General features: G+C 37.5%; 1 protein-coding gene across 1 annotated transcript in view; it reads right to left on the bottom strand.

The window, feature by feature from the left end:
* Window positions 1-3,587: 3,587 nt before the first annotated feature.
* Window positions 3,588-27,192, bottom strand: part of LOC134749107 (adipokinetic hormone/corazonin-related peptide receptor variant I-like) — a 33,560-nt gene continuing 9,955 nt past the window's right edge. Inside the window, exons 3-7 of the mRNA XM_063684011.1 lie at window positions 17,823-17,928; window positions 13,437-13,526; window positions 12,574-12,706; window positions 4,422-4,569; window positions 3,588-3,792 (exon numbers count right to left, since the gene is read on the bottom strand). Coding sequence (XP_063540081.1) covers window positions 3,588-3,792; window positions 4,422-4,569; window positions 12,574-12,706; window positions 13,437-13,526; window positions 17,823-17,928 — 682 coding nt within the window. The remainder of the gene's footprint in view (window positions 3,793-4,421; window positions 4,570-12,573; window positions 12,707-13,436; window positions 13,527-17,822; window positions 17,929-27,192) is intronic.

Raw genomic sequence — 27,192 nt, 5'->3', positions numbered from 1 at the left:
TATGTCTCTGTTTGACCTAATGGTTGACTGGTAGAGAATGCCTTTTGGCATTAAGTCCGCCATTTGTACATTTTTCTTTGCTTGTGCAATAAAGTTTAAATAAATAAATAAAATAAAAAATATTATTCATTAAGGTTGCGGAGGTTGCTCTCTTTGGCGAAATTCACGATCGGTGTTATTAGAAACGAAATAGATAGGGTAGCCCTTGTCGAGGCCTTCATGCGATTATTTGTGCCTAACCAGTACATTCGCGCGCGGTGTCACCCGCTGCTGGCGGAGGGCTCCACGCGCACGCGGGCGCACGCGCAGGCGCCGGTCGCGCGCGCGCACGCTCTGCTCAACTCCGTACTATTTATTAATCTGTGACTAACCCGGAGTGTGATTTGTTTGTGAGTGCAATCGGACGACTGATGATTGAGTGTAAGATAGTGAGTGAGTGAGTGATAGAGCGAGAGATGCCTGTAAGTAGTATTATATAAGTATAATTAATACTGTTATGTAAATACTTTTGTACCCAAAGTATAGTGTCTCCCAATTTGTGCCGCTGTGGCTCTAGCTGTTAAGGTACAATTGTCAACTTAAATAATAATAAACAATAAACAAATTAAGGACCGTCCACACTCATGCGCGAATCATGCCGCGAAGCCGCGAACGTAAGTGTGGCGTCGCTTTCGCATTGCTCACGCCAGTCACGCCTTCGTGCCTTAGTTCTCCGTTTTTTGTCGGTTTATCGGCCCGCGTCAAAGGAGGCGCGAATCGCGAACTGGCAAGACTCCACATTACACACTATTTTGGCTCATGTGTAGCAAGATAAATATTAATTATATTATAAAAAGCGGCTATATTTTATTGTTTTACAACAAAACAAAATTGAAAAATAGCTACAGCACGTATGATGCCGTAGATAAATCACAGTTAAACTCGATCAGCTGATGCTTTTCCGCCATCTTGGCGCGAACCAAACTGCGAAATCGCCGTGAAGTTCGCGAATGTGGAGTCACACGTCCACGTCGTGACATGTTCTCTCCGTGAAGTCGCGCCGCGATTCACGCACATAGCCTAGAGGGGGCTTTAAGAAGCAACCGGTAAAGTCAGAGTTATGTTTTAATGTAGGTCGACATAATTATTAAACATTCGTATTAATTATGAAATTGTATGGTTATGGTGGTGGTATTATTATTATGATTGACTGGTAGATAATGCCTTAACGCATTAAGTCCGCCATTTATACTGTCTTGTATGCACAATAAAGGTTAAATAAATAAATAAACAAATATGCTTATAACGTTAATTGTCATAATTACACCACAAAGTATAAAAAATATACATATTAGTTTGTATAGGTGTTACTAATAAAATGTGTCTTGGTTACATGAAATAAATGCACTGAATTGAATAATTTAATTTTGACGACCGGTCTGGCCTAGTGGGTAGTGATAGTGACCCTGCCTGTGAAGCCGATGGTCCTGGGTTCGAATCCCGGTAAGGGCATTTACTTGTGTGATGAGCACAGATACTTTTGTTTCTGAGTCACGGGTGTTTTCTATGTATTTAAGTATTTATTTAAGTTTTTATGTATTTGCATGCATTATACTACGTTTTATGTGCAAATAAATGATTGATTGATTGATTGATTATATGTATATTATATATGACTTAGTCAATCTGTGTAAGAATGTCCTATAATATTTATTTAATAATCACCATAATCCAAATTTATTTAGAATACAATAAAATATTACATTTCTTACAAATAATTATATAATTACACGAGGTAATTTAGTCAAACCCGTTCGTTATCGCTTCCGGTGCAAAAGTGCCCATAATGCTCACGGCATTACCCCGCTGGATGGCTATGGACACCATCTGCACCAGAAACGATTCGGAGCGGGGGTCCTCTCCCTTTTGCCTAAGTCGACGGCCTATGTCACGCACAAATTGCTTCGCGTCAGCACCCCAGCAGCCCGCCGTTTCCACCGCAAAAGGGACGAAAATATACCCCGAGCCCAATGGAGCATACTTTTGGCGCTCATCACCATAATTTAGATTTAAAAAATAGTTTGTATTTGAACTGCCGATGTCGACGCGTTCGAAGCATAAAGCTCGATTTATAAAGAGTATAAAATAAAAAATTATAACCATAAGAAATTCATAAAAATAATTAATCGCAGCGACGGCATGTAAGCCGAGCCGGACATAAAGGTGCTATTGTTTACGCCCACTGCCCTTTTTTGTCCTTATCATCTGCATATCAAAGTGCAAAAGAGAGACCGCTATACTAGCTCGTTATCTTGGATAGAGTATACAGACAATAGATATTGAGCGTGCCAGACACGTGCCTTGTATTTCTTTTTCTATACCATAGACATAGTATATACAAGTAGTTATAGACACGCCACCGAGCGACCGGGGGTAAGAGAAAGAATATTCATGTAAAATTTGGGCAGCATAGGATTTTTTCTCTTTCACTTTTATAAATTTCGGTATTTCGCCATCGCCTCTCCTACCTATGATGCCACCCGGTCGGTGATAAGGACAAAGCATGGCACTATTTTCTCTTTCCTCTTATAGGAATCTCAATAAGACTATCTTTCTCTATCAAAGAGTGTCATGCCCTTGTTCTAGACAGTTGTCTGCGGCGTCTGCGCGGCCGTGGAACGATAGGTATAAATACGTACCGTCAACCAGGTTGAATAGGGATGGCTGGGGTGAATAGGGACAAAGCATAAAATGTGATTTACCTGAAAATTTCTTAAAAAATACCAACAGAAATGGTATCATACAAAATCTATTATTATTTTCAATAGAATGATACAATTTGTGTAGGCATTTTTTAAGAAATTGACAGGTTAAATCACATTTTAAATTTTGTCCCTATTCACCCCAGTCATCCCTATTCACCCCGGTCGACAGTACCTATAGACTGTCTATAATAGACACTGTATAGATTAATACGGCACGTGTCTGGCACGTTCAATGGCTGTAAATATAAACAGAGCTTAAAACGTGTTTTAAACTCTGTTTGTATTTACACAATTTCCAATTGGGGCATTGTGATATTTGTGATCTGAATTAAACATGGATTTAAACATTAATGAATGATCTGCTGAAATGATGGGTAAATATGGAGCCTGGGGTAGCGGACATCATTTAGAACAGGGATCTGCAAACTTTTGAGCAGAAGAGCCAACTCCAGTAGAAATCATCAGTTTGGGGAAGCTCAAAGAGCGTCGTTTTCATTGGTGTAAGAACTCTTTAGGGTTAATTCTATGGATCACTTAAAGAGCCGCAATTGTATCTCCAAAGAGCCGCATGCGCCGCGGTTTTCCGACCCCGGATTTAGAGAAAATAATCTAACCCACAAAAATCTGTCATGAATCATGATATTGTCAGGTTTTTAAAGGGTCGGCAACGCGCGTGTAATATCTCCGGTGTTGCAGGCGTCCATAGGCTACGGTAACTGCTTACCATCAGGCGGGCCGTATGCTTGATTACCTCCGACGTGGCATAAAAAAAATCTGAACGTTCTGTCAAAACCAAAAGACATTTTCAATGACAAAATGTTCAGATGGACTCTTTTCTCTAAACTAAGTCCTGTTCTCACCTATGGTATCAGAAGCGCTGGTAGCTATACAGCACCCCTTGCAGAACCTTCGCGCCATACTCCTGAAGTTGAGGCGGTAGGAGCCGTAGACCAGCGGGTTCATGCAGGAGTTGGAGACGGCCATGGCGAACAGTAGACCTTGGACGCGCCTGGGGATCTGGCGGGCGGAGTCCCGGTCTACCATCCACCTGGGGATACGGAGATCGGTTACTACGTGATACTCCAAGGATATACTTATATTGACCGGGATATAGACCGTGATTACCTTTTGAACAATTCGATCAATCCGGTCAATATAAGTCTAGTGAAACTAACCGTGAATCATTTAAAACTCTTACTTCGAGGATAGTACAGCATGGTTCCATTTTTATCGCCTGTCACTTTTTGCACTTACATACTTGTTAGAACGTGACAGGCATGGTGACAAGTGATAAAAATGCGACCGTGCTACCGGCCCAGGTTGTATTGTATCGATAGATTTCTGAAACCTAGCTCCAAAGCCCAGAAAAAGTAATAAATAAAGAACTTAGCCCTGACTTGGCAAGTAACAGAATATGAAAGTGTCCAACAATAACTTTGGCTTTGTTCTTTCCGATTTATTGTGTCATAAAATGACTGCAGTCTTCGTTTTTCCACAACCAGAAATGTCATCAAAATATTGAAACACTGTCATAAATATGTCCAAAGATATTAGAGGGATTAAAGACTGACGATGGCGAGACCCTTGAGGATGGGGACGGTCACACAGCACATGACACGCTGACGATGGTGACGGTCATACTCACCACAGGCGATGACCCACATGACTGTCACTCACCACATGCACATGGTGGCGTAGGGCAGCCAGCACAGCGCGAACACGCTAACGATGGTGACGGTCATTCTCAGCGTGCGGCGCCGCGCGCGCTGCAGAACGCGCCGGTCCGAGCGACGCAGGCGCACCGGCCCGCCGGCGCGACGGCTGCCTGCCGACAATACATAATAATAAAATAATAAAAAAAAAAACATTTTATTTTTTAAATTCAACTAGAAATGTCGATTGTGGAGGTACTATCGGGAGCGTTGCCGATTTAAGGCGAAAATCGTTTAAACGTCTTCAGGCGTTCAGGCGATTAAGTACACGGAAGTCATAACCAATAGCATGGCACTTAAAAATGCGAGTGTTTGGTTTGCTCAGGTAAAATTGATTGTCATCATTGTTTTTGTAGTGGCCAGCATTTGCAAACTAAGATAAGGAATCCTAAATGCATGCTAATTGGTTTATATATTGGTAAGTGTCCTGACACGACGTGGAAAACTGCTGATAGGATTCTAACTAATTACATATATACGGTCGCCGGTCACTTTCTGAGAGGAACAGAGATATTTCCCAGGCACTGTTATTGTAAGGCCTGAGTGGACGTTCGAGTTGGGCGTTCAGCGGGGCGGGGCGTGCGGCGTGCATGTTAAACAAATGCAAACGTATAGGAGCGGCCTTAGTGCACGCTGCTCAAATAACTTGTGAGCGCGACGCCACGCTGCACGCCCCGCCGAACGCTCCGCTTTGAGCGTCCACTCAGGCCTTACACTTAGCAGAAAGTTCCTAAAGAGAGATCTAATAACCCCTGTTTACAGTGTTTACGCACGTTAGCATCCACCCTATCTGGAAGGGCGTACGGCGAGTGTCCAAGATATACAATACAACATAGCGACAGAGAGGCATATAACTAAATTTCGATGTCGATTTCCGCGGTAGAATCTGATTTGTCGCGGCTGAATCGGTATTATTGGTATAGTGTTTCTTTCTGATTGACAGTAGCATGCGACAATATGGAAGTAATAACCATATCACACGAATTCTTTTTCATCTTCTTTTTGTGTTTTATTTATATTAAGACGAAACGACTCGACCGCTTCTCCATACAAACGTCCCAAGTTTTCTGTCTGATTGAGATTATAGAAAATATTTTAACGCAATTCGATGTGTATTAACCTATGCCCCTTCGTGTGATATTTTTAGATTTTTTAATTACTATAAGAGGAGCTTTTGAAAATTTGAATGGAATTTGTTTTTCGCTCCTAATTGTTATAAAAAAAATATAACAAAAACGGGCCTATTTAATCGACGGGCTGGACATAATTCACGGTATTCGTTTCTTTGACTTTATTTTATATAATTTTTATATTTACAAACATCGGATCCCGTATACTTCTAAGGAAATTCAAAGAGGTGTGTGAAATCCCTATTCTCGATAACTTCTCTCTTTGTTTTTCTCACATGTATTTATTATTATTCATAGAATATCCTTTGATATTTGAGAACAGATTTTACGACTTCAGAAGTGAATGGAAAAAAGGAATGAAATAAATAACACACGTGTAGGTAAAAATATTGACGAAACTATTTGTATGTGTATTTATTTACAAAATTCCTAATATTATAGTTATAAGTCCAATATTGTAACAGCGGCAATACAAAAAATTGTGGCTTATGCTATAAGTACAATAAGGTCCTTTCTATCTGAAATTACAACATAAAGTCTGTTAAAAAGTCTTTATTGCACATAAAGGATAAGGACCTTTCTCTGATGAAAAGCCACAATTATAAATACACATTCTGTGAGGTTTCAACCAAAATCACGCATTTATTGTTTAAATGTAATTGCACCTAAATTTCATAATGCCAAATTATCTTTAGGTATTTGTCCAAAATTTCAAAACAACTTAGCCTCAAAATGCCTAAGTTTCAAATTGTTTCTTTCTTAATTAATATACCCGAAATATGTCATAATGACTTATTCCTATCATCCAAATCCCAAAATACCCAAATGTTAAAAAGTAAATTAATCAAATTTAGAATTACCGATAACTTTTTACAACCTCTTCATTAACTTGCAATGTACCTATGTATGTATGTATGTACGGGTCAAATTTTGCAAGATAAATTTGACCCACTTCCCACTTCTCGATTGAAGCTGAAAATTTGCATAACAAAGAATTTAACATTAACATAACATTCGTAACGGTGGATGAGTGAATGCCTTCTGCTATTAAATTACATTATAAATGTTATTCAGAATCCAAATAGATAATGCTGCTTTAAAAAAATACCCACAATATAGTTTAATAGTTTCTGCCAAAAAATCTTTTTTTTAAACACACTAAATTGTACAGGTTGATCCTGTTATCTTTGTAAGTCGGGTGACAATGCAATATTATGATCCACCGAGCTGATCTGATGATGGAGACAGCAGGTGCCCATAGGATGATAAAACAACGAAACCTAATTGTGTTTGGGATTTTTAGAATTGTTTCGATGAGTATTGGTTTCCTGTGGAAAAAAGTACAGTCAGCGATAAAAGCTTGTACCAAAAATTTCATTTTTGCCAAAACCATTATTTTTTAAATATTATATTGTTTAAAAGGTAAAAGGCGTAAAAGGCACTGGTCGTTTGTCGGGAGAGTGAGCGAATCGACAATCGACGAACAGCATTGTTAACGTAGTGTACGCAACCTGCTACTGTATGAGCAAGGCCTCCGTTCCGCTGCAACTATTTAATTAGTGTTATAGATTATTTAATTTTAGTTTAGTTTAGAATAGTTAAATTTAATATAGATTAGCATGTGTAAATTATAATAATTATTATTTTAATGTAATGGGTTGATACCTAAATAAATAAATATTTTATTTCAATTTTATTTAATCAAAAATTAAAATCATTTATTGTCAGGCAACAAAAGCTCATAGATATATACATTTAAGGACCATACATATTAATTTCCCAACCTCAAACTAAACACTGGCTCCGTTGAATTGTCTGCTCCGATTCGAACAATGCTTATAAGAAGTCACAGCGGTACGATACCGATCTGTCAGTCAAAAGTGACGTTTTCTGTCACCCGACTTACATATGTATGCAAATTTTCAGCTTGATTGGAAGTCGGGAAGTGGGTCAAATTTAACTTGCAAGATTTGACCCGTACAAACATAAGAGTCAAACGAAGAAAAGTCTGCAGAGATTTTGACAGCACACGCAGTGCAGGTGTTATTTTAAACGTCAAACTTCTATGACATTATGACGTATAAATAACACTGGCACTGCGTGTGCTATCTACATCCGTGGTGCTGCCAAAACCTCTGCGGACTTTTTAATTCAATTTATTTATTTAAGACAACACTGGCCCATAATGGTTAGTAACAATTAAGATTAAAAACTAAGGATTAAGGAGGAGGAGGAGGAGGAGGATGGAGGGATTGGTCTAACTCTATATAGACTGCAAGTTAATAAAAAGCTTGTAAAAAGAAGTACCTACAAATTTTTAAGATGGCGCTGTCGTCAAGTATACATCTCCCATGGAAATTTCTCGCAATTTTCTACTGAAAACTTAGGTGTGCTTGAGTATAAATGTCACAATCCCTGTTCTTGATCTTGTTTAGGGTACCGATTGATTGGATACGGAAGCGTATTTCCCTTTCCGTGTTCAACTGGCAACACCGGTCTCGCTAAATCCGCACGCCTTTGTCACTACCATAGCGTACTCCCATCTTAAAGGCCGGCAACGCACTTACAACCCCTCTGGTGTTGTGGGTGTCCATGGGCGGCGGTAATCGCTTACCATCAGGTGATCCGTCTGCTCGTTTGCCTCCTATTTCATAAAAAAAAAAAAAAAAAAAAAAAAAAGATAGTATATGTACAAGTAGTTATAGACGCGCCACCGAGCGACCGGGGGTAAGAGAGAATATTTATATAAAATTTGGGCAGCATAGGATTTTTTTCTTTTCCCTTAAAAATTTTGGTATTTATTTCGCCATCGCCTAAGCTCCTACCTATGATGCCAGCCGGTCAGTGATAAGGACAAAGCATGGCCCTATTTTTTCTTTTCTGTTATAGGAATCGCAACTGTCTTTCTCTATCAAAGAGTGTCAGGCACAATCTTGGTCACTACACAATCCAACCAACCCGTGCTGAGCCCGCGTCAACTGGCACATTTTTCGATCAAGCCGTTAAAAGAGGTTTTACAAAACAGTATGCGATGGAATTGAACGTGGTTCAAAACAAATCCGTGCTCATTTAGAGCGTTCGTAAATGTTCGGAATAAATCTTGTGGGCCGAAGCAAGCTATTTTGTAAAAACCCCAGCGCCACTAGAGATGTGCCAACCCGAAAATATTGCAAACCGGGCTGAGCGGTTCGACTTTCTGTGTAAACCGGTTTCAACCCGGGTTGCTAATGCTATGATGACGGTCCAAATTGAAAGCGTTTAGTGTAGTACCTAGTACCTATTAGGGTTGACCTGTTTGAGGCGATTCGTAAACGCGAATTCGAGTCAGTCGGGTCGGGTCGAGTTATAGCCGAAACACATTATTAAAGCTCGTCGCGTCGGGTGGCGTCGTGTCACGTTTTAATAATGTTTTTCGGGGTTTTCGGGCTTTATTGTCACATTTGTGAGCGTTGCTACAGTTACAATATTGCCATAGAGTAATAATTAAATTAACCATAGATAGCTAAATCTATACTATATATAAGCCTGTCAAGCCATTTCCATCATGAAGCGAATTGAACACGTGAAGTGCAGTGCAGTGTGTAGTTCAATTCTATAGCAATACAAAAGCTTGCAGATTTCACGAGATCGGTGTCGCCCGTTGAACACGAAAACGGAAATACGCGATACGGAACCCTAACAAGTTGATATTGTGCGTTATTTCCCTCGTTTGCTGTGGACACCCCATTTCCTACCTTCTCGCTTTGAACTCTGTGTTCAAAGACTTCGCCCACCACAGAAAATAAATTGAGCAGAAGTCGGAATAGAATAGAATGCAATATAAAAAAAATGTTTTTCAAACGACACCAAAGGAAACATTTTTCTAGTTGAGTATATTTTTAAATGGTTCCAATTTGTGGAAAGTGGGTTAACCGTTCGTAAAGCTAGTTGAACTAGATATGAATACAAGGTGTTACATAAATAGTGTGGATCTGAGGGCATATTTGGTACCGTGTACCTACTGATTAGGAAAAAATATTTTATTTATTATTCAATAGCCCGTTAAAGTGTCCCACTGCTGGGCGAAGGTCTCTTCCCTTGATCTCCACAACTCCCGCTGTTGTGCTTTTTCCGGTCAGTTACTGATGAAGGTGTCTAAGTCGTCCCGCCATCGCCATCTCCGTCTGGTCCGTCTTCTCCCCCACGTCAGCTATGCCTGTTTTGGAGCACAATGTAGTGTTTCGGATGCGAGGAAAAAGTAGAAAAAAAATTTTTTGACGCGAAAAAAACTTTTCTTTTTCTCTGGGGCAGGTCGTCCGAGTCGGCCAACCCTTCATACATAGGCCAGATCTTTCTTCTACTTTTTCCTAATATGTACACCCTAATTTTGCATATATTTTCTTAACTTTTGAATTATCTAATTTTATGGTCACGAATCTTACAGACTATATTATAATCTGGATTAGTTATGGCAAACACAGACATATTAAATATATTAAGAACGGGTCAAACACGTGTTTTAAGTTAAAAAACGCTCGATATGTTTCATCAGGAACTTGCGTTGAGGGTACCATTACACAACCCCGAATTACCTAAACGAAATTGAATGTTTTTGATCCAGATAAGTATATAGTAACCTACCTATTGTTTTTGCAAATTTTTCTCATGCAAATAGTTAATTAGGCCTATTTAATTAGGTAGTTTTAGGCAATGTTTGAAGAAGTCTCGCTTCAAATACCATAAAAAGCAAAACAGTATTAGCTGCTTGCAAAAAAAAAACTACATAGGTATGTCAAGAAATAAAACTATGAAGCGGATTATATCGCGTATATTGAATTTATACTACATCCCGACGTTTCGAACCCTTTACAGCGTTCGTGGTCAACGGGTGACGGGTAACGGGTGAGTATAACTATCGCGGTAACCGAAGACAATATTATACATAAATATGTCAACAAAGCAGTGTGACACAAATATAGATAACTAGATAACTTTTTTACGTCATATTTTTTCAGCTAATGTTCGACTGCCCTAATGGAATCCTTCATTAAAAATGTTACAATCACTCACTGAGATCTTTTTACCTCTACTTGTTAGGGTTCCGTACCCAAAGGGTAAAAACGGGACCCTATTACTAAGACTCCTCTGTCCGTCTGTCCATATGTCTGTCAGTCTGTCACCAGGCTGTATCTCATCAACCGTGATAGCTAGACAGTTGAAATTTTCACAGATGATGTATTTCTGCTGCCGCTATAACAAATACTAAAAAGTACGGAACCCTCGGTGGGCGAGTCCGACTCGCACTTGTCCGGTTTTTTTATCCTACACGTGGCACGTAATATCACTAGTTTCTCCTACACTTAATATTACTTGAATTGCTACATATTTCCATTGGGACTCAGAAACAGACGCTATATTGACCAAAAAGAAAGTAACGTTTCGGGTAAGTTTGGACACTACAATTTCGTGTTATTTTGTTACGTGTCAGTACAAGACACAAACACGAAATAGAAACTCAAATAGGTATTATTATTTGTTATTTCGTTGTCAAGAGAAGGGCCACGTGTAGAAGAAACAAGTTGAGAAAATCTTAGTACTTAACTTGAATGTTGGCAAATTTTTCACTAATTCCTCCGAATATAGAAATAATATATTAGCAGTAGAACTGCTAACATATCAAAAAAAAAGTAAAAATAAAAATAATAAATATTATTTATGGCACTTAAGGCGGTTCCCTGAGCCAGAAGGCGAAAAATCTCCTTATATGATCCTGTTTTCCTAAAAGGCGTTGATATACGTAGACGTGGAAAAAATATATGTAGTTCTTGACTATATTATCTTTAATATCATAGCTTCCGATACACGAATTATGACACTTCGCTCGATAGAATTAATTCCCAAAGTAACCTCTAACTCAGACATTTAATCCAACTTTACTCGGTTATTTATTATATGATACTATAAATAAAAAAAGAAGAAAAAACAATCTTAACTTAAATAATAATTTCATAGCTTTCGAATTTCGATATTGTCGGGTAACGTTTTTAAAATAAATAAAAATTGACAAAATTCGATCAAAATTGACACTTGGCGCGCATGACCTTTCCCGTTCTTTCTTGCGAAATGTGACAGAGACAGCGGCAAACCGACGGAACGGCCTTAACGTGCATAACACCTAATTTTACAGAGACATGCAGAGAGGAAAATGATGACTACGATTGTATGGAGAACCGATCGTCCTCTGTCCTACATTTATGGGTCATAAAATCTTATTATAAACTCATATGTCTGGCATTGACAGTTGTCTTAATTATTACAACTTTACATTGACCATTAGGTTCAATGTTTTTTTTTTTTTTTTCATCTCTCCTGTTCGGAAAGTTCACTTTTCATAGGCTGATAGCCGGGTGAAAAATTGCTTTTCTAATAGTAATTCTAATATAAATATGCCTGGCAAAACTTTAAATTTTTCGAATTGTTAAAATTTTACCGTAATCTTCAACTAATTTAATTTCATTGTTGTTATATGGTTTACCTATAATTTGTTCTAAATAAATATACTTACCAATAATAAACAGTTCTAAAGAAATATATGTACTTACCAATAATAAACAGTTCTAAAGAAATATATGTACTTACCAATAATAAACAGTTCTAAAGAAATATATGTACCTACTTACCAATAATAAACAGTTCTAAAGAAATATATGTACTTACTGTATGAGTTTGCTTTTGGTTCTTCTTGTGTTATAATGTGCCACGAATAAACTATTACTATTTCTATTTATTTTCTATTTACCAATAATAAACCTTCTTGTGTTTGAATTTCCTCATAGTCAAAATGAAAAGTAGAGTGTTTAACTCGGGTAAAAGTAACCATCTCACCCTCTAACTATTGGCGCTCTGACTTCATTCGAGCGCCAAAATATCTCGGGTGAGATGATTCACTTGTCACCCTTGGTTAACAATCTACTATTTTTCGGCTTTTGTCAATTTTAATTGGGGTACTGTTGTGGTGTATCTCACCTTCAATATCCTTGCTGCTGTGGTGTATCTCAGCAAAGATACACACGTAGCAGGCGGTGATGACAGCTAGTGGCAGAAAGTACATCGCGCACAGGCAGAACACGTTGTATGCCACCTGTTCAACATAATCAATGTACCTAATTTAAAAAAAAAACTTGAAAAAACAGACTTCAAAAAACATAAAATAAAATATAATCCCTTTTTAATGGGGTCCCTTTGTTTGACATAATTATTGAAAGTCATAATGTAATGATTGTCATATTATCATAAGTCATAATTCCGAAACCGTTAACTTTTCAGGATATTATGGATATTATATATATATTGCTCTAATGCATTGTTTTTGTGCTATAAGGGCATGATTTACATATGACGAATTTCCCCACATCAATATACCGTACCTTAAATTGGATACAACATAAGCATGATATGCCATTATTGACTAGTATTGAAACTATTTGGCTTGGCACCGACTTGCAATACAATACGGCTTCGCATTACAAAATTTACCCTCCCATAGAAAATGGACCAGCCAAAATGTATGAAACAGCCAAATTTTTTTTCGCGATTTCGGGGTTGGCCCCATAGTAAAAGTTGCTCAGTATAATCCCAAAACCTCCCTGGCAACGGGAATGCACTTATTTTTTTAGCCACAGTGTATATCTACTAAAAATACTTTTTATGTGTCAAAGTTACTACCAGGCGTATTCTAATTTTAATTATAGGATATGAATTCGATCTGGATTAGATATGGATCGGATCTGTCAGTGTTAAAAGTGACGTTTTTGGTTGAAGAAATGTCACTTTTGACACTATTTCTAATTTTATTTTGAATATCACTGTACCTCTTGGTATGGCGAGCTGAACGCTTCGAAGGAGACACACTGGGAAAACCCGGGGACAACTGGATGCTGTTTCACGCTGAATACCACGCTCTAGAACAAAGGTGATTACAAGAGTTTTTTATTTACAAGCTTTTACTTGCAATGTTTACTTGACGATAATGCTAAAAACACGAATAATAGAGAATTAGAGAATGTAACGAATATTCGGCAACTATTCGGTATTCAACGTATACGGCCACTAATATTTGGTATTCGGCAGAATGTTGCGTTCTATTCGACCGAATACCGAATACCTGTTACGCCTACTCTACTTGTTAGGGTCCTACAGGGACGTATAAATGAAGGGTCTCTATTGTTTGACATAATTATTGAATGTCATAATGTAATGATTGTCATATTATCATTAGTCATAATTTGGTTTTTCTCAGAAACGCGCTTAGAAACGCGTAACTTTTCAGGATTGCCATAAAATAAACCTAACCTAACCTATCTATAGGATAACCCGAAGAAAATCCTGAAAAGTTAACGGTTTCAGAATTATGACTAATGATAATATGACTATCATTACATTATGACTCAATAATTATGTCAAACAAAGGGACCCCATAAAGGAAATCGCGGACTGTATAAAAATAGGCTGGTTTATTCCGCCTTCATTATAACGAGAAATCCCGGCCAAACAATTATAAAAACTAATTCGGTACTCGTCCGTTGCCGGTGAAGTAGAAGCCGAGTAAAAAGAAAAATTGCACAAATCTCGTTGCGAACGCGAACGCCTTGGGCCCGTCGCGTCGCGCCGCGCCGCTTCGCTTCGCGTTCGCAAGTGTTCGTCTACGTAAGACGCAGCGTATAAGGCAAGCTCGGCCGAATTGCACCTTCCTTTGTAATTGAATTTAAGTTGTTTTAGTTTTAAGTACACTCTTATTTTGTTTGACATTTAACATATTACTTTCGTTTGACATCTGTTATAATTAGTGCATGCTCCATCTTTTCTTGGTTATATTTGTATGCCAAATGGCAAAACATAGTGAAACATAAATTATTGTATAAGACCTATATTTAACCTATGTTTACAAATAAATAAATTTTGATTTTGATTTTGATTTTTGAACAGGTACACGGAAAGAACATGTCTAGTCACTTTACTAACATTTTGAGTAATCGCGGTTTTAAAATTTGGAACCATGTCAGAACGTATGGTAATTCCGTGAGTTGTGTTACATATATTATACAGTGGTAGCAAAAGATATAATTAATAGTTCATTAGGAGCTCTACATTTTGAGATGAAAATCTCATTTTCCGAAAAAAGTGACTAGACATGTTCTTTCCGAGTACTCTTCAATTAGTTTATATAGCTCCAGTTTATAAAACAAACGAAATGGAGCAAAAACGAGTTTTGTATAAAAAACTTAAATTCGCTGTATTCTTTTACTATGTTATCTGAAGCTAAACTATTTACAGACCTAGGTATTCCTTATTTTATTGTAAGCACAAAGTTTCAGAGCAATCTAGCTAGTCGTTTACAATGAGAGCGGAAGAACCGAGCTTGCCTGGGACTCTTAAATCGCATCAAGATCGTATTTTCCGGTTTACGATCTTACGACTTCCTCTGGAACACGTAATTGGCTAACGTTCCCAAGAATTTCTATCTGCCCGGGTATTTATTAGTTCCGAATCGGAACTGATCGGAAGTCACTTCCGATCACTCCATACATTGTAACGTATCGATGTAGGTATAAATAAAAGTAAGTTAGGTAACTTTTACACGTGTAGAAAAAATATTGTGAATAAATCTTACGTCGACCTACAACTAAGCGAAGCTTGCACTATACTATGGGTATACTCTACAATTTGTGGCCTGTAATAGGAGCAAACAATTAAACTGTAGGCTATACTCCTCAAACTGACCAACATTTGTTCAGCGACTTTTAAAAATAATGAAGAGTTTAGACTTCGTATTTTTCATACAAAATAAACATTATCTTCAATGTACGCCATTATCATTGTGATTGACGTTGCCTGTCACACCTTAAACATAACAAAACTCGCAATACATTGCGTCTTGGAAAAAACTTTAAAGTGTATTAAAAATCAAAACACAAGTTATTTTTAACAGTCGCTGAACAAATGTTGGTCGGTATGAGGAGTACAGCCTACAGTTTAATTTTTTGCTCCTATTACAGGCCACACATTGTATACTAGGCGACGATATACATACATACCTAAAGAGATAAATTCATACTAATAATAAGTTTTACATACATAGTAAACATACATATGAGTAGAAATACTCGTGATAAACACACACTCATGATTGGAGATAGAGCTTAAGGTTATTATTTCCATTCATACAAATAAATATTAATCTGCTCTTCAATATAATGTGGATCTTACAGTTTAGTACCAACGGATTATGAAATTTGGGTCGTACACAGATGTATTTTTGTTTTTTCTTTTGTGCAATTTTTTATATTTTTTCTGGTAGTAGCAATAAAACATTTTTTATTTTATGTACCTAGCTTATTTTTTAGGGTTCCATACCCAAAGGGTAAAAACGGGACCCTATTTCTAAGACTCCGCTGTCCGTTTGTCCGTCTGTCACCAGGCTGTATCTCATGAACCGTGATAGCTAGACAGTTGAAATATTCACAGATGATGTATTTCTGTTGCCGCTATAACAACAAATACTAAAAAGTACGGAACCCTCGGTGGGCGAGTCCGACTCGCACTTGGCCGGGTTTTTTGTATTTCTTCTAACTACTCAAAAGCTACAGGCTACAGTGGTGAAAAAATATTAGTGCACTATTTAGAAACTATTTTAAACGAGTTACTGAATAAACGCTCGACAATGGCTGTGTTTATTCGAATTACGTGAGTAAGCCGTTTAAAATAAACTTAATATGTTCGAGTCTCACGGGAGATTTATAGTTAGAATTGATAACCCAAAGCACAAAACGACATTATACTTTGACGATTGGACGATACAAATCAGAAATCAGGCTCCAACAGCTTTCCAGGATAAAAGAATCAACTTTTGTTTCCGCGTGTGACCCACTTCTCAACATAAGCCGCTTGCGATAGGTTGAGTCAACATTGACAAGTAGTGGATAAAACAACGTGCTTAATCATGGGTGGTTATGATTAGGCACGTAAACTAATAGTTTTACAAATAGAGATACTCGTGTGTATATCACTATCACGTTCAAAATTTCTGCGAACCAGTGTTTCGAGTTCTACTTTCATTTGTCAAGTTAGGTAAATCAAAAAATAGTACTTATTGGATAACGTAGCGTCTTACGTTGGCGATCGACGAGCGAACTCGAAGCGAAGTAGCGCGACGCGGCTAAATCAATCCTTTGATACCCATAGAAGTGTCCTACGTGAGCGATCTCGTTGCGAACGCGACGCGGGGCGAAGCGGCGCGATTTGCACGCGAACGTCAGGCGGCGCGACGCGGCGCGGAAGAAACAGACCGTTCTTACCTATGTAAGTGTCCTAGGTGAGCGATCTTGACGCGATGGCGAAGCGGCGCGGAACGAGCGCTATCAATCCATTTGACTTTTTGACGCGAATACGACGCGGCTTGAGGCTTGGCGCGTGTAAAATACCGGATTAGATTTGATTAGTCGACTCACATTTGATTTTTTATAGGTTTAACTGTTTTTTATAGGGAAATGAAATAAAAATTATTTATATCCTAAGTTGATTACAGCGCCTCCTATGGACCGTCTTGTGAACTACGTACCCTGGTGGGTGCGATAGAGAATAGAGAGCGTCGAAAGATGGCGCTGTTAACACACAATACAAAAATAGACTTTAATAAATATGAATAAGGTCGATATCTTTCTAGCATCAAACCCGTACACGTGTATTATAGACGGCCATCGCATTGCGCCGCCTGCGTTCGCGCGAAAACGCTCACCTAGGACACCTCCATACGTATCAATGGTTTGTTTCTTCCGCGCCGCGTGGGCCGCCGCGTCGCGCCGCTTCGCGTTGCGTTCGCGAGTCGATCGTCTACGTAAGACGCAGCCTAACCGTGAAGGAAATCGTTGGTTACTTCGTGTTAATGAGATTTAATATTTTTTAAGTTACGGAGGTTTTAAGCTTTGAAGGGATTATATTTCGCATAATAGCATTATATTATTATTGTGTTGACCACGCTAGTCGTGCCAGCTGCATTACTGAGTGGAGACCATTTCGGCTTCACATCTCTATTTCTACTGTTTTGTTTATCTTTGTCTTGTATTTGCTATATATGTGTTGTATTGATGTGTTGTCTCAATAAATGATTTCTATTCTATTCTATATTATATAGCATTATGTTAACCAGGATTTCGCCCGAGGTTTGAGTTATCGAGGTTCCACTGTTTATTTAAATTTACCTGAGGTAAACTGCAAGCGAGGGCCATAGCCCACGCACAGTACAGCATTTGCTTGCTCCTCCTACGGGCAGCAGGCAGTCGCAGTGGGTACAGCACCGCGAAGAACCTATAACAAAACAATTGGGGCACATAACATTATACATTTCTGGGAGACCGAAAACATAAAAACTCAAAAATGCGCGGTTTTCCCAGTAATAAGACCTAGCTCGATATAAATTTTTCGCCCCCGAAAACCCCCCATATAGCAAATTTCATCGAAATCGTTAAAGCCGCTTCCGAGATCCCCGAAATATAAAAATATATATACAATTGATTTGCTCGTTTAAAGGTATAAGATGAATTTTCTCTTTTCACTTCTTACCCGAGCGTCACGGAACGTCATATTTATTGCATTTCGCGAGCGCCACAAAAAAATCACATAAAAACTATTTATCTTTGTAAAAACTAGTTATTTATCTTTATTTGAAAAAATACGATTAATTAATATCGAAAGATGAATTATTATGAGCGTTTTACGTTTTGTTATCTGTGAAAAGCTACTTAAACACGCTCCAAGCTCAAATTACTTTCCCCACTAGTGGATAAAATGCATTTTACCCGCTTGTTTTCAAATGATAAAAGAGAGCTTTCCGAGCTAGTGAGGAGAAAAAAAACATTTTTTTTTGTACTTTTTATTTTACAGTTGTCGCCATGCATGATTTATATATCCATGCCAAATTGCAGCTTTCTAGCACTAACGATCCCGGAACAAAGCCGAGGACGGACAGAGAGACGGACATGGCGAAACTATTAGGGTTTTTAGTTAACTACGGTACCCAAAAAAAGCGCTAAGATTTTTAAAGAACTAGTGGCTGAACCCACTACACCTTGAGACGAAAGTGGAGGACCCGCGCGAAATCGCCTTTTCATACAAACGTAGTCCTCATTTTCCTCTCTCGATATTAACATTATTTTGATACAATTTCGAATTTTTAATTATTATAAGAGTAGCATTTAAAAATTTGTATGAAATCTGTTTGTCGCACCTAATTTTTACATAAATCAAAAAATCTAAAGAAGTCAAACGTATGGGCATAGCTATGGTTAAATACATCAAATTATGTAAAAATATTTTCCATAATGTCATTATCCAGAGAGGAAAATAGGGGACTACGTTTGTATGGCGAACCGGCCGTCCCCTTTCCTCTTAATATAAATAAGAGTGCTCGAGTGTTTAAACGTAGTTATCTAGAGAATTCAGGGCAAGCTAAACTAATTGAAAGGAATTTTAGCGAGGTATCTGCAAATACCTTGGAAATACCTACACAGAGTAAAATTCAAAAACGAGATCAGAGTAATACTTATAACGTGAAGGTGATAAAAAAATAATTTAACGAAAATGTTATTAACCCAGTATTAAATTAAATTACATCCAGTATTTAACTTTGAACTTACAATATTGGAAAGTATTAACACATAATATTGTCTTCGGTTACCGCGATAGTTACTCATGAAATAAAACTATGAAAACGGATTATATCGCGTATATTGAATTTATAATACATCCCGACGTTTCGAACTCTTTACAGCGTTCGTGGTCAACGGGTGACGGGTGAGTATTAACACAATATATATTTTAATGTGTTTGGCTTTCCTTCACAGGAATTTTCACAGTAGGGGATGAATTATAGCGTTCAGTTCACAAGTTCACAAGGCCAAAAGAAAGGTTATGAATTTGGCAACTAACTTTAAGTTAACCAATATTTATTTGTGCAACAAGAGAGGAAAGTTGGTTTTTCTTGCGTGTGTTTATTTGGAGTCCCGAGAAAGCGAAAGAAGCGAGTGATTCTAAGATAGAATCTTGAGCGTAGCGAGGGACTCAAAAACACGAGATGTAAAATAACTTTGCTCTCGTGTTGCACATATAATTTTTCACCTCAGTAGTGAGAACATATTAAAGGTTAAAATGTATTTCGAATAACACAGGATAATACAGAGAAACAAAAAAAACGAATGTGTAATAGCACTGGCAGTTAATGGCCTAAATTAAAAAGCTACTTTGTTTTACCTGGAGTGACGAAAGTAGGCTTGTTCGAGCTGCTAAGGTGAAAAATACCTACTTATAATGTAGGTTATTTATTTCTATAGATATTTTCGAGTGGCAGAGCCATGAGCGGAGCGCCAACGCAGTGCAAGCCGCAATAGTAGCAGATTTCGGTTTATAAAGTTATTATTTTCATTCACAGCGACGGGACTTAAGCGCGTAAAATAACTTTTAAATTTACCTCCGACAATTCGAGGAAAATCGTGAGTTTAAATCCGTGTATAACGTTATTATACCGTTTAATAAAATGCCGGTATAGTACTTATATAACATTATTTTTCGTGAACCGGTTAAAAAATACCGGTAAAACACCGATTAAAATACCGGTATTTTCTAATGTTACTCCTAAAAGTACCGGTAGGAAAGAACGTTACGCGAAAATACCGGTGTTTAAAGCCCTTGATATTCCGGCAAACCTAAAGTTAGAGTTCGTAAAAGCTAGCTCGAGACAGACTTTGATAAAACAATTTGTGGAAATTTCCTTACATCGTAATTTCTTTGACGTTTAAGAAATGAAGACATATCTGGTGCATTTCATAAACGCGTGTCAAGTAGGCCAAGCAATAAGAGGGTATAGAGAATTTTTGACTTCGTAGCTTTGTTTGCACTAGTTAAGAGATGAACATATCAAAAAGTCCCCGACCGTAACCCTGGTGCTGGGGGGGAGAGGGGGGTTTGAAGGTTCCATTTTTCGGTTTTTCGATTATATCTCGGAAACTATGCGTCTGAGCGACTTGGCCACTTATACAAAATGAAAAGAGATTTAATTTGTTACAAGTTTTATTCAGTCAAGTTTTTCGATATCTTGTATAGTTTTTGAGATATCCGATCTTCAAGGTTTATTTAGGGCTCTCATTTTTATCTTGATTATCTACATCAGTGAAGCTGCTAGGCCGGGTTTGGTTACGTTTTCGTATAAATCGGGGGTGCTGAACTCATTTATACATACAATCGCTTAAAGAAGTTTAAGACGTACCTAGACGTAAACGTCCTCTTTCTCCTCTCATCTACTCAAAGGTTAACTGGAAGAGATCCCTCAGAGGGATAAGTTCGCCTTTGTACATCTTATTATTTGTACCATGTAATTTTTAATATGTATTTTTGTACAATAAAGAGTTTACTACTACTCTACTACTACTACTAAACGTTTTAATTTTAATACGTAACTTCGGCAGATATTTTTCTTATAATACCAAACCCAATAAATATTTTTTGTTTGAAAACTGTTTAAGTAGGTAACTTTTATTTCAAGGTTTGTTGTTCAACAACAACAGCCTTCGGAGCGTGTACCTATAACATTTAAAAAAACGGCCAAGTGCGAGTCGGACTCGCGCACGAAGGGTTCCGTACCATTCTGCAAAATCACGTTTGTTGTATGGGAGCCCCACTTAAATATTTATTTTATTCTGATTTTAGTATCTGTTGTTATAGCGGCAACAGAAATACATCATCTGTGAAAATTTCAACTGTCTAGCTATCACGGTTCATGAGATACAGCCTGGTGGTAGACGGACAGACACAGACAGACAGACAGCGGAGTCTTAGTAATTAGGGTCCCGTTTTTACCCTTTGGGTACGGAACCCTAAAAAGGTCTAAAATAGCTCGCTTTTGTTTGACACAGTTGGAGCATGGCAGACGGAGTTTATGGTATTTATTTATACTTTCCTTTCATAAACAGCCAATGTTCTTGTGTACATTGTTAAAATAACATACTCGTATTTACCTACGTCGACCGTAGGTAAACGTGTTGGAAAGCGATAAATATTTTTTAAGGGATAATCCGGACAATAAATAGGCCTTTTCGTCTGTGTCAGATGATTTAAGCAGCATCCTGTGGAGACGACACTTGCGTTCGTGGCTGTATTAAAAGTTAAAGAGCGCACCGCGCCCTGACAGGTAGCGGCCTGAGTCTGGATTAGTATGGAAACCTGTCGCCAACACGCACACTACTACAAACTGTACAAACACAAACACAACGCTATCTAAAGGGATGATTGGTCATATTTTCTTATGTCGAAAGAGATTATGAGCCCTCGCCCATTACAATCATTTGAACTTTACAGTAAAGGAAATTACGTCGAAATTGCATCTACGATTTTTGTTTTTGAAGATAGTCCTATCTAGCTTCGCATAGTTGAGCTACAATCACAGAAGTTCTGCTCAGGGGCCTAAGATATTCGAGAACGTTCTTGAATTTTACGCTATATAGATATCAACCTTATTACATTTAAATAAAGTTGTTTTTTGTACTTAACAATCAAAAAATCCTAACGAAACCAAAAAGTGGAAAATATTGCAATATAAATGAAATAATACTTAGCGATGATACGAAATCCCTCCGGGCATATGATGCGGAGGGATGAAAGTCATGTGACGAGAAAGGTATTAAGAATAAATGTGGAGGGAGGTACGAGGAGAGGAAAACCGAGGAAAAGGTGGATGGACTGTGTGAAAGATGATATGAAACTAACGCAAGTGAATGATCTCTCTGCTTTGCCCTAAGGTTGACTGGTAGAGAATGCTTTTGGCATTAAGTCCACCTTTTATACGATAAGTATTTCTTTTGTGCAATAAAGATTAAATAAATAAATGATGAGATGACGGGTGAAAGAGAGGTATGAAAGAAAAAGACATGCTGCACCGACCCCAAGTGAATGGGACAAGGGCAAGCGAATGATGATACGAAATCCCTCCATGTGTGATATTTCTTGTTTGGTTGGAGTTTTTGCAGTCCAAGACAGAAATACGGCATTTTTGTAGTTTTAAACGGATTTGTTTTCACATTGACATCTCTTAAACGCCGTACTGAACTTTTTTTTTTTAATTTATTAACCCAAAGGGTACATGCTTACAAACAAAATTTATGCATCGCCAAACTGTAACCAGTTTGTTGGCGATTGAAGCGCTCAATAACAAAATGGAATCATGCACCTGAACAAAATAATTAACAGCTTAGACAGTAATCCTTATATATAACATAAAAACTAACATGCACAAATACCTAATAAGTAAATAAATTTTCCCAATGTTTAATTTTCTAAAAGGTATGTTTTTAGTCTCTTTTTAAGGATCGGCTTACTAAACCTAGACCTGAACACCTCAACTGAAACCTGCTGCCTGTTGGTTGCCTGTGGTAAACATAAAAAAAGCATTTATTTCGTTAAATAGTACATCATAACACTCTCATGGTTGGGACTTCCTAGTAAGTATGTATTGTACCTGTGACAGGAAGTCCCGCTCTTCCTCATGAGTGCAGCTAATCCTCGTTTGCCACACGCTTCACACCTACGCATTTCTATTACTTATGCGAGAGATGATCCCGCGTCCACACACGCGGCAAGTGTATGCTTTTACGGGATAATCTTACACAAATCGACAGAGTTCCACCGCACCAATTTTTTTTTTCATGATTTCGGTGTTGGTCCATTCAAAATATGCCCAAGACTTAAAAAAAAAAACCGGCCAAGTGCGAGTCGGACTCGCGCGCTAAGGGTTCCGTACCATTACGCAAAAAACGGTAAAAATCACGTTTGTTGTATGGGAGCCCCACTTAATTTTTTATTTTATTCGGTATTGTTCGGTTCTGTAAGGATCGCAGTTCAAAAACACCCACCCAATTAACCCACTTATCTAGTAGCATTTCCGGGTCCGGGTTTGGGTTCGGTTAATAAAATTTCAACTGTCAAGCTATCACGGTTCATGAGATACAGCCTGGTGACAGACAGACGGACAGACATACAGACAGACGGAGAGTGGAGTAGGAACAGGGACCCGTTTTTACCCTTTGGGTGCGGAATTCGACTTCGACTCAGTCCAAAGGCGCGCTGTACGAATCGTCGACGATCCCAAACTCACAAGCGGTATCGAACCTTTAAGTCTAAGGAGAGACTTCGCCTCCTTGTGTGTGTTCTACCGCTTGTACAATGGGCTGTGCTCTGAAGAATTGTTTGACATGATGCCAACGGCCGCTTTCTATCACCGCACCGCTCGCCATCGGCAGGGTGTTCACCCTCACACCCTAGCACCTAAATGGTCGCGTACTGTGCGGTTTAAGAGGAATTTCCTCCCGCGTACGCTTCGGCTGTGGAATGAGCTCCCTGCCGAGGTTTTCCCGAGGGGCTACAGTATGGGGTTCTTCAAAAAAGGAGTGTACAGGTTTTTAAAGGGTCGGCAACGCGCGTGTAATATCTCCGGTGTTGCAGGCGTTCATAGGCTACGGTAACTGCTTACCATCAGGCGGGCCGTATGCTTGATTGCCACCGACGTGGTATAAAAAAAAAATCCTAATAAACACCCTGTATAATTTAAAACTAATACGGGACTTAATCGCGTACAAACTTACGTTTATTTATGGCCTGACGTTTCGAAAGTGACGTTACGTTCGTGGTCACAGGCAGACTGGCGAGGAATTGTATCAACATCTTCTTGCCGCGCGGGTTTTGCGAACTACCCGCACTTGACCTTGATTATTAACTTGTACGCTAGGGTTGTCACTTTGCCTACACACAACACTCACGACATCCAATGGTATGTGGCGGGATGTTTTTTCCCCCTTACATTTGCTAATTACTGGATTCCACGAAGACGAATTTCGTCTTCGTGGAACGCGATTAAGTCCCATATATATTAGTTTTAAATTATGAGTGAAAATCGTGTTAGTTTAAATCAGTAAACACCCTGTATATTCGAAAAGACAATTCACAGTTTTATACCTACTAGATTAATACAATACCCAATATAGGTAGGTAAATAGCAAATACTTGTGAAGCAATTGTAACTTGACAAACATTTAATATAGGTCTTCCTTATTTATTTATCCGTGGGTGGCACGTGGACGTGGCGGCGTGGGAATGCGAAAACACTAAATTTACCTATATAGGTATATATTGGAAAATAGCTGTTTCAGCGATTTCTGGATTTTCATTCTGGATTCAAATGTTATACGAACCCAATTACCCGTATCAGAGACAATGAGTCGCCATATTTTCAGATAGAAATAGAAATATTTATTTGCTTATATATGGTAATTGCATACGGATGTGAGGAGCAAATAAATTAATTTAGTATCACATGTTTAGCCAAAATATGGCATGCAAACTTAAAGCTAAAAGAAACCCTCTATTACAATGTCAAAATAATACAAAATCATTAAAATAACATGCAAGTCACGTAGTTTAAATATTACGTACATTATTTATTTATTTTTAACTTTATTGCACATCAAAAAAAAAACAGTACAAAAGTACAAGTGGTATTCTCTACCATTATAAGTTTATTTAATGAATTTAAAGTCACTATAATCAAAATCATTTAAAATACATTTAGTTAACAGAGAAGTTAACTAATGGAGACCTCGGGTGACCCTAGGGCTGGCTCATTCCTTGGGCAAAGAATAGGCATAGCCATCCAGCGGGGTAATGTAGCCAGCCTCATGGGTACCCTTCCGCAGGGGACAGACTTGGGGGACCTTTCATAGGTGGGTATTTATCTATATTACTTTAATTTTTAAGTAGTTTTATTGTAATATTAGTTTAGTTTTAATTTGTTTAGATAATATGTAGTTTTAATGTTTTTTTTAATGCTTAGATATGTAATTTGTTATGTATGTTAATACATTAAATTCCTATTAAGCTTCTATGAAATATGAATATAGGTATTTATGTTTGTTAAAATTAATAAAAGTTAACAGAGTAATCCAGAAAATCGTTTAAAGAATAAAAGCATTTATTTTTTAACCATTTGTGTAGTAAATAATTTGTCGGGTAATTGCCTTATCTCATATGGCAACTTATTGTACACAAGAATATCATCACATAACAGTTTTTTTAATACAGTTGCTCAAAAAGTGCTACTTTTCGTGGCTGTTTAGCGTGCGGAAAGTTGGTTTTCGCGAACTAGTGCTTTTTACTTTTCCAATTTTTTTAAATTTATACTTGTTCCAATTCATGACTACTTATTGATGAGTGTTAATATTAGCTTCCTTTAAACGTCGTAATCAACATAAAAACCTACTGTTAATGTAAGAATTCCAAAAATATGCATATTTCATATTTTATTACTTACCTCTTCATCATTATAAGTATTATAACACGTTTATTTTTTAATGTTGAAAAACCGTTCTTAATAAGTTGTCTGAATGGAACGGAACGCCTGTCAAATAAGAAGCGTTTTTTTCTTACTGCAAGAATGTTGTAAGTTTCCAAAAACAACATTCGATATTGTTTTATAAATATACGATACACAAATAATCGACATTTAGGTAATAATAGTACAATGTTTTATATTTACAATTGTTTCTGTCTTATAGAACATGCATTTGAAAAAAAAAAACTTTAATTGAAGTAGGTTCAATAATAATAACAAAATCCATTCTAGTCGAATAAAAGCTAAAAAAAACACCTCTTCATAATGTCAATGTCAATGTCACAGAATTAATAATATAAAAGTTTCGAATTCCTTACTTGTTGTTTTTCTTATTTTTTCGCAACTGTATTAAAAACGTCGTTCGATACACGTGCGGAAATGTCATTCTTTCCGCACTAGCATCGAAATGTACTATTTTAATACAGTTGCTCAAAGTGCTACTTTTCGTAGCTGTCTAGCGTGCGGAAAGTTGGTTTTCGCGAACTAGTGCTTTTTACTTTTCCAATTTTTTTAAATTTTAGTTCCAATTCATGACTACTTATTGATGAGTGTTAATTTTAGTTTCCTTTAAACGTCGTAATCAACATAAAAACCTACTGTTAATGTAAGAATACGAAAAATATGCATATTTCATATTTAATTACTTACCTCTTCATCATTATAAGTATTATAACACGTTTATTTTTTTAATGTTGAAAAACCGTTCTTAATAAGTTGTCTGAATGGAACGGAACGCCTGTCAAAGAAGAGGCGTATTTTCATACTGCAAGAATGTTTTAAGTTTCCAAAGGCAACATTCGATATTGTTTTTATAAATATACGATACACAAATAATCGTAAATACCGATATTTAGGTAATAATAGTACAATGTTTTAATATTTACAATTGTTTCTGTCTTATAGAACATGCATTTGAAAAAAAAACTCATTGAAGTTGGTTCAATAATAATAACAAAATCTATTCTAGTCGAATAAAAGGTAGAAAAACACCTCTTCATAATGTCAATGTCAATAATGTCAGTGTCACAGGATTAATAATATCATAGAGTAACTTATACTAGAGCGGTACTGTCATAGTAAATTTTGTAACCCCAGTAAATTCACTGCCATCTGTCGACACACTTTAAAACTAAAAATGAAGA

This window comes from Cydia strobilella, chromosome 17, assembly GCF_947568885.1.
Source record: "Cydia strobilella chromosome 17, ilCydStro3.1, whole genome shotgun sequence".
Classification (NCBI taxonomy): Eukaryota; Metazoa; Arthropoda; class Insecta; order Lepidoptera; family Tortricidae; genus Cydia; species Cydia strobilella.
This window is presented reverse-complemented; position numbering and strand designations above follow the sequence as displayed.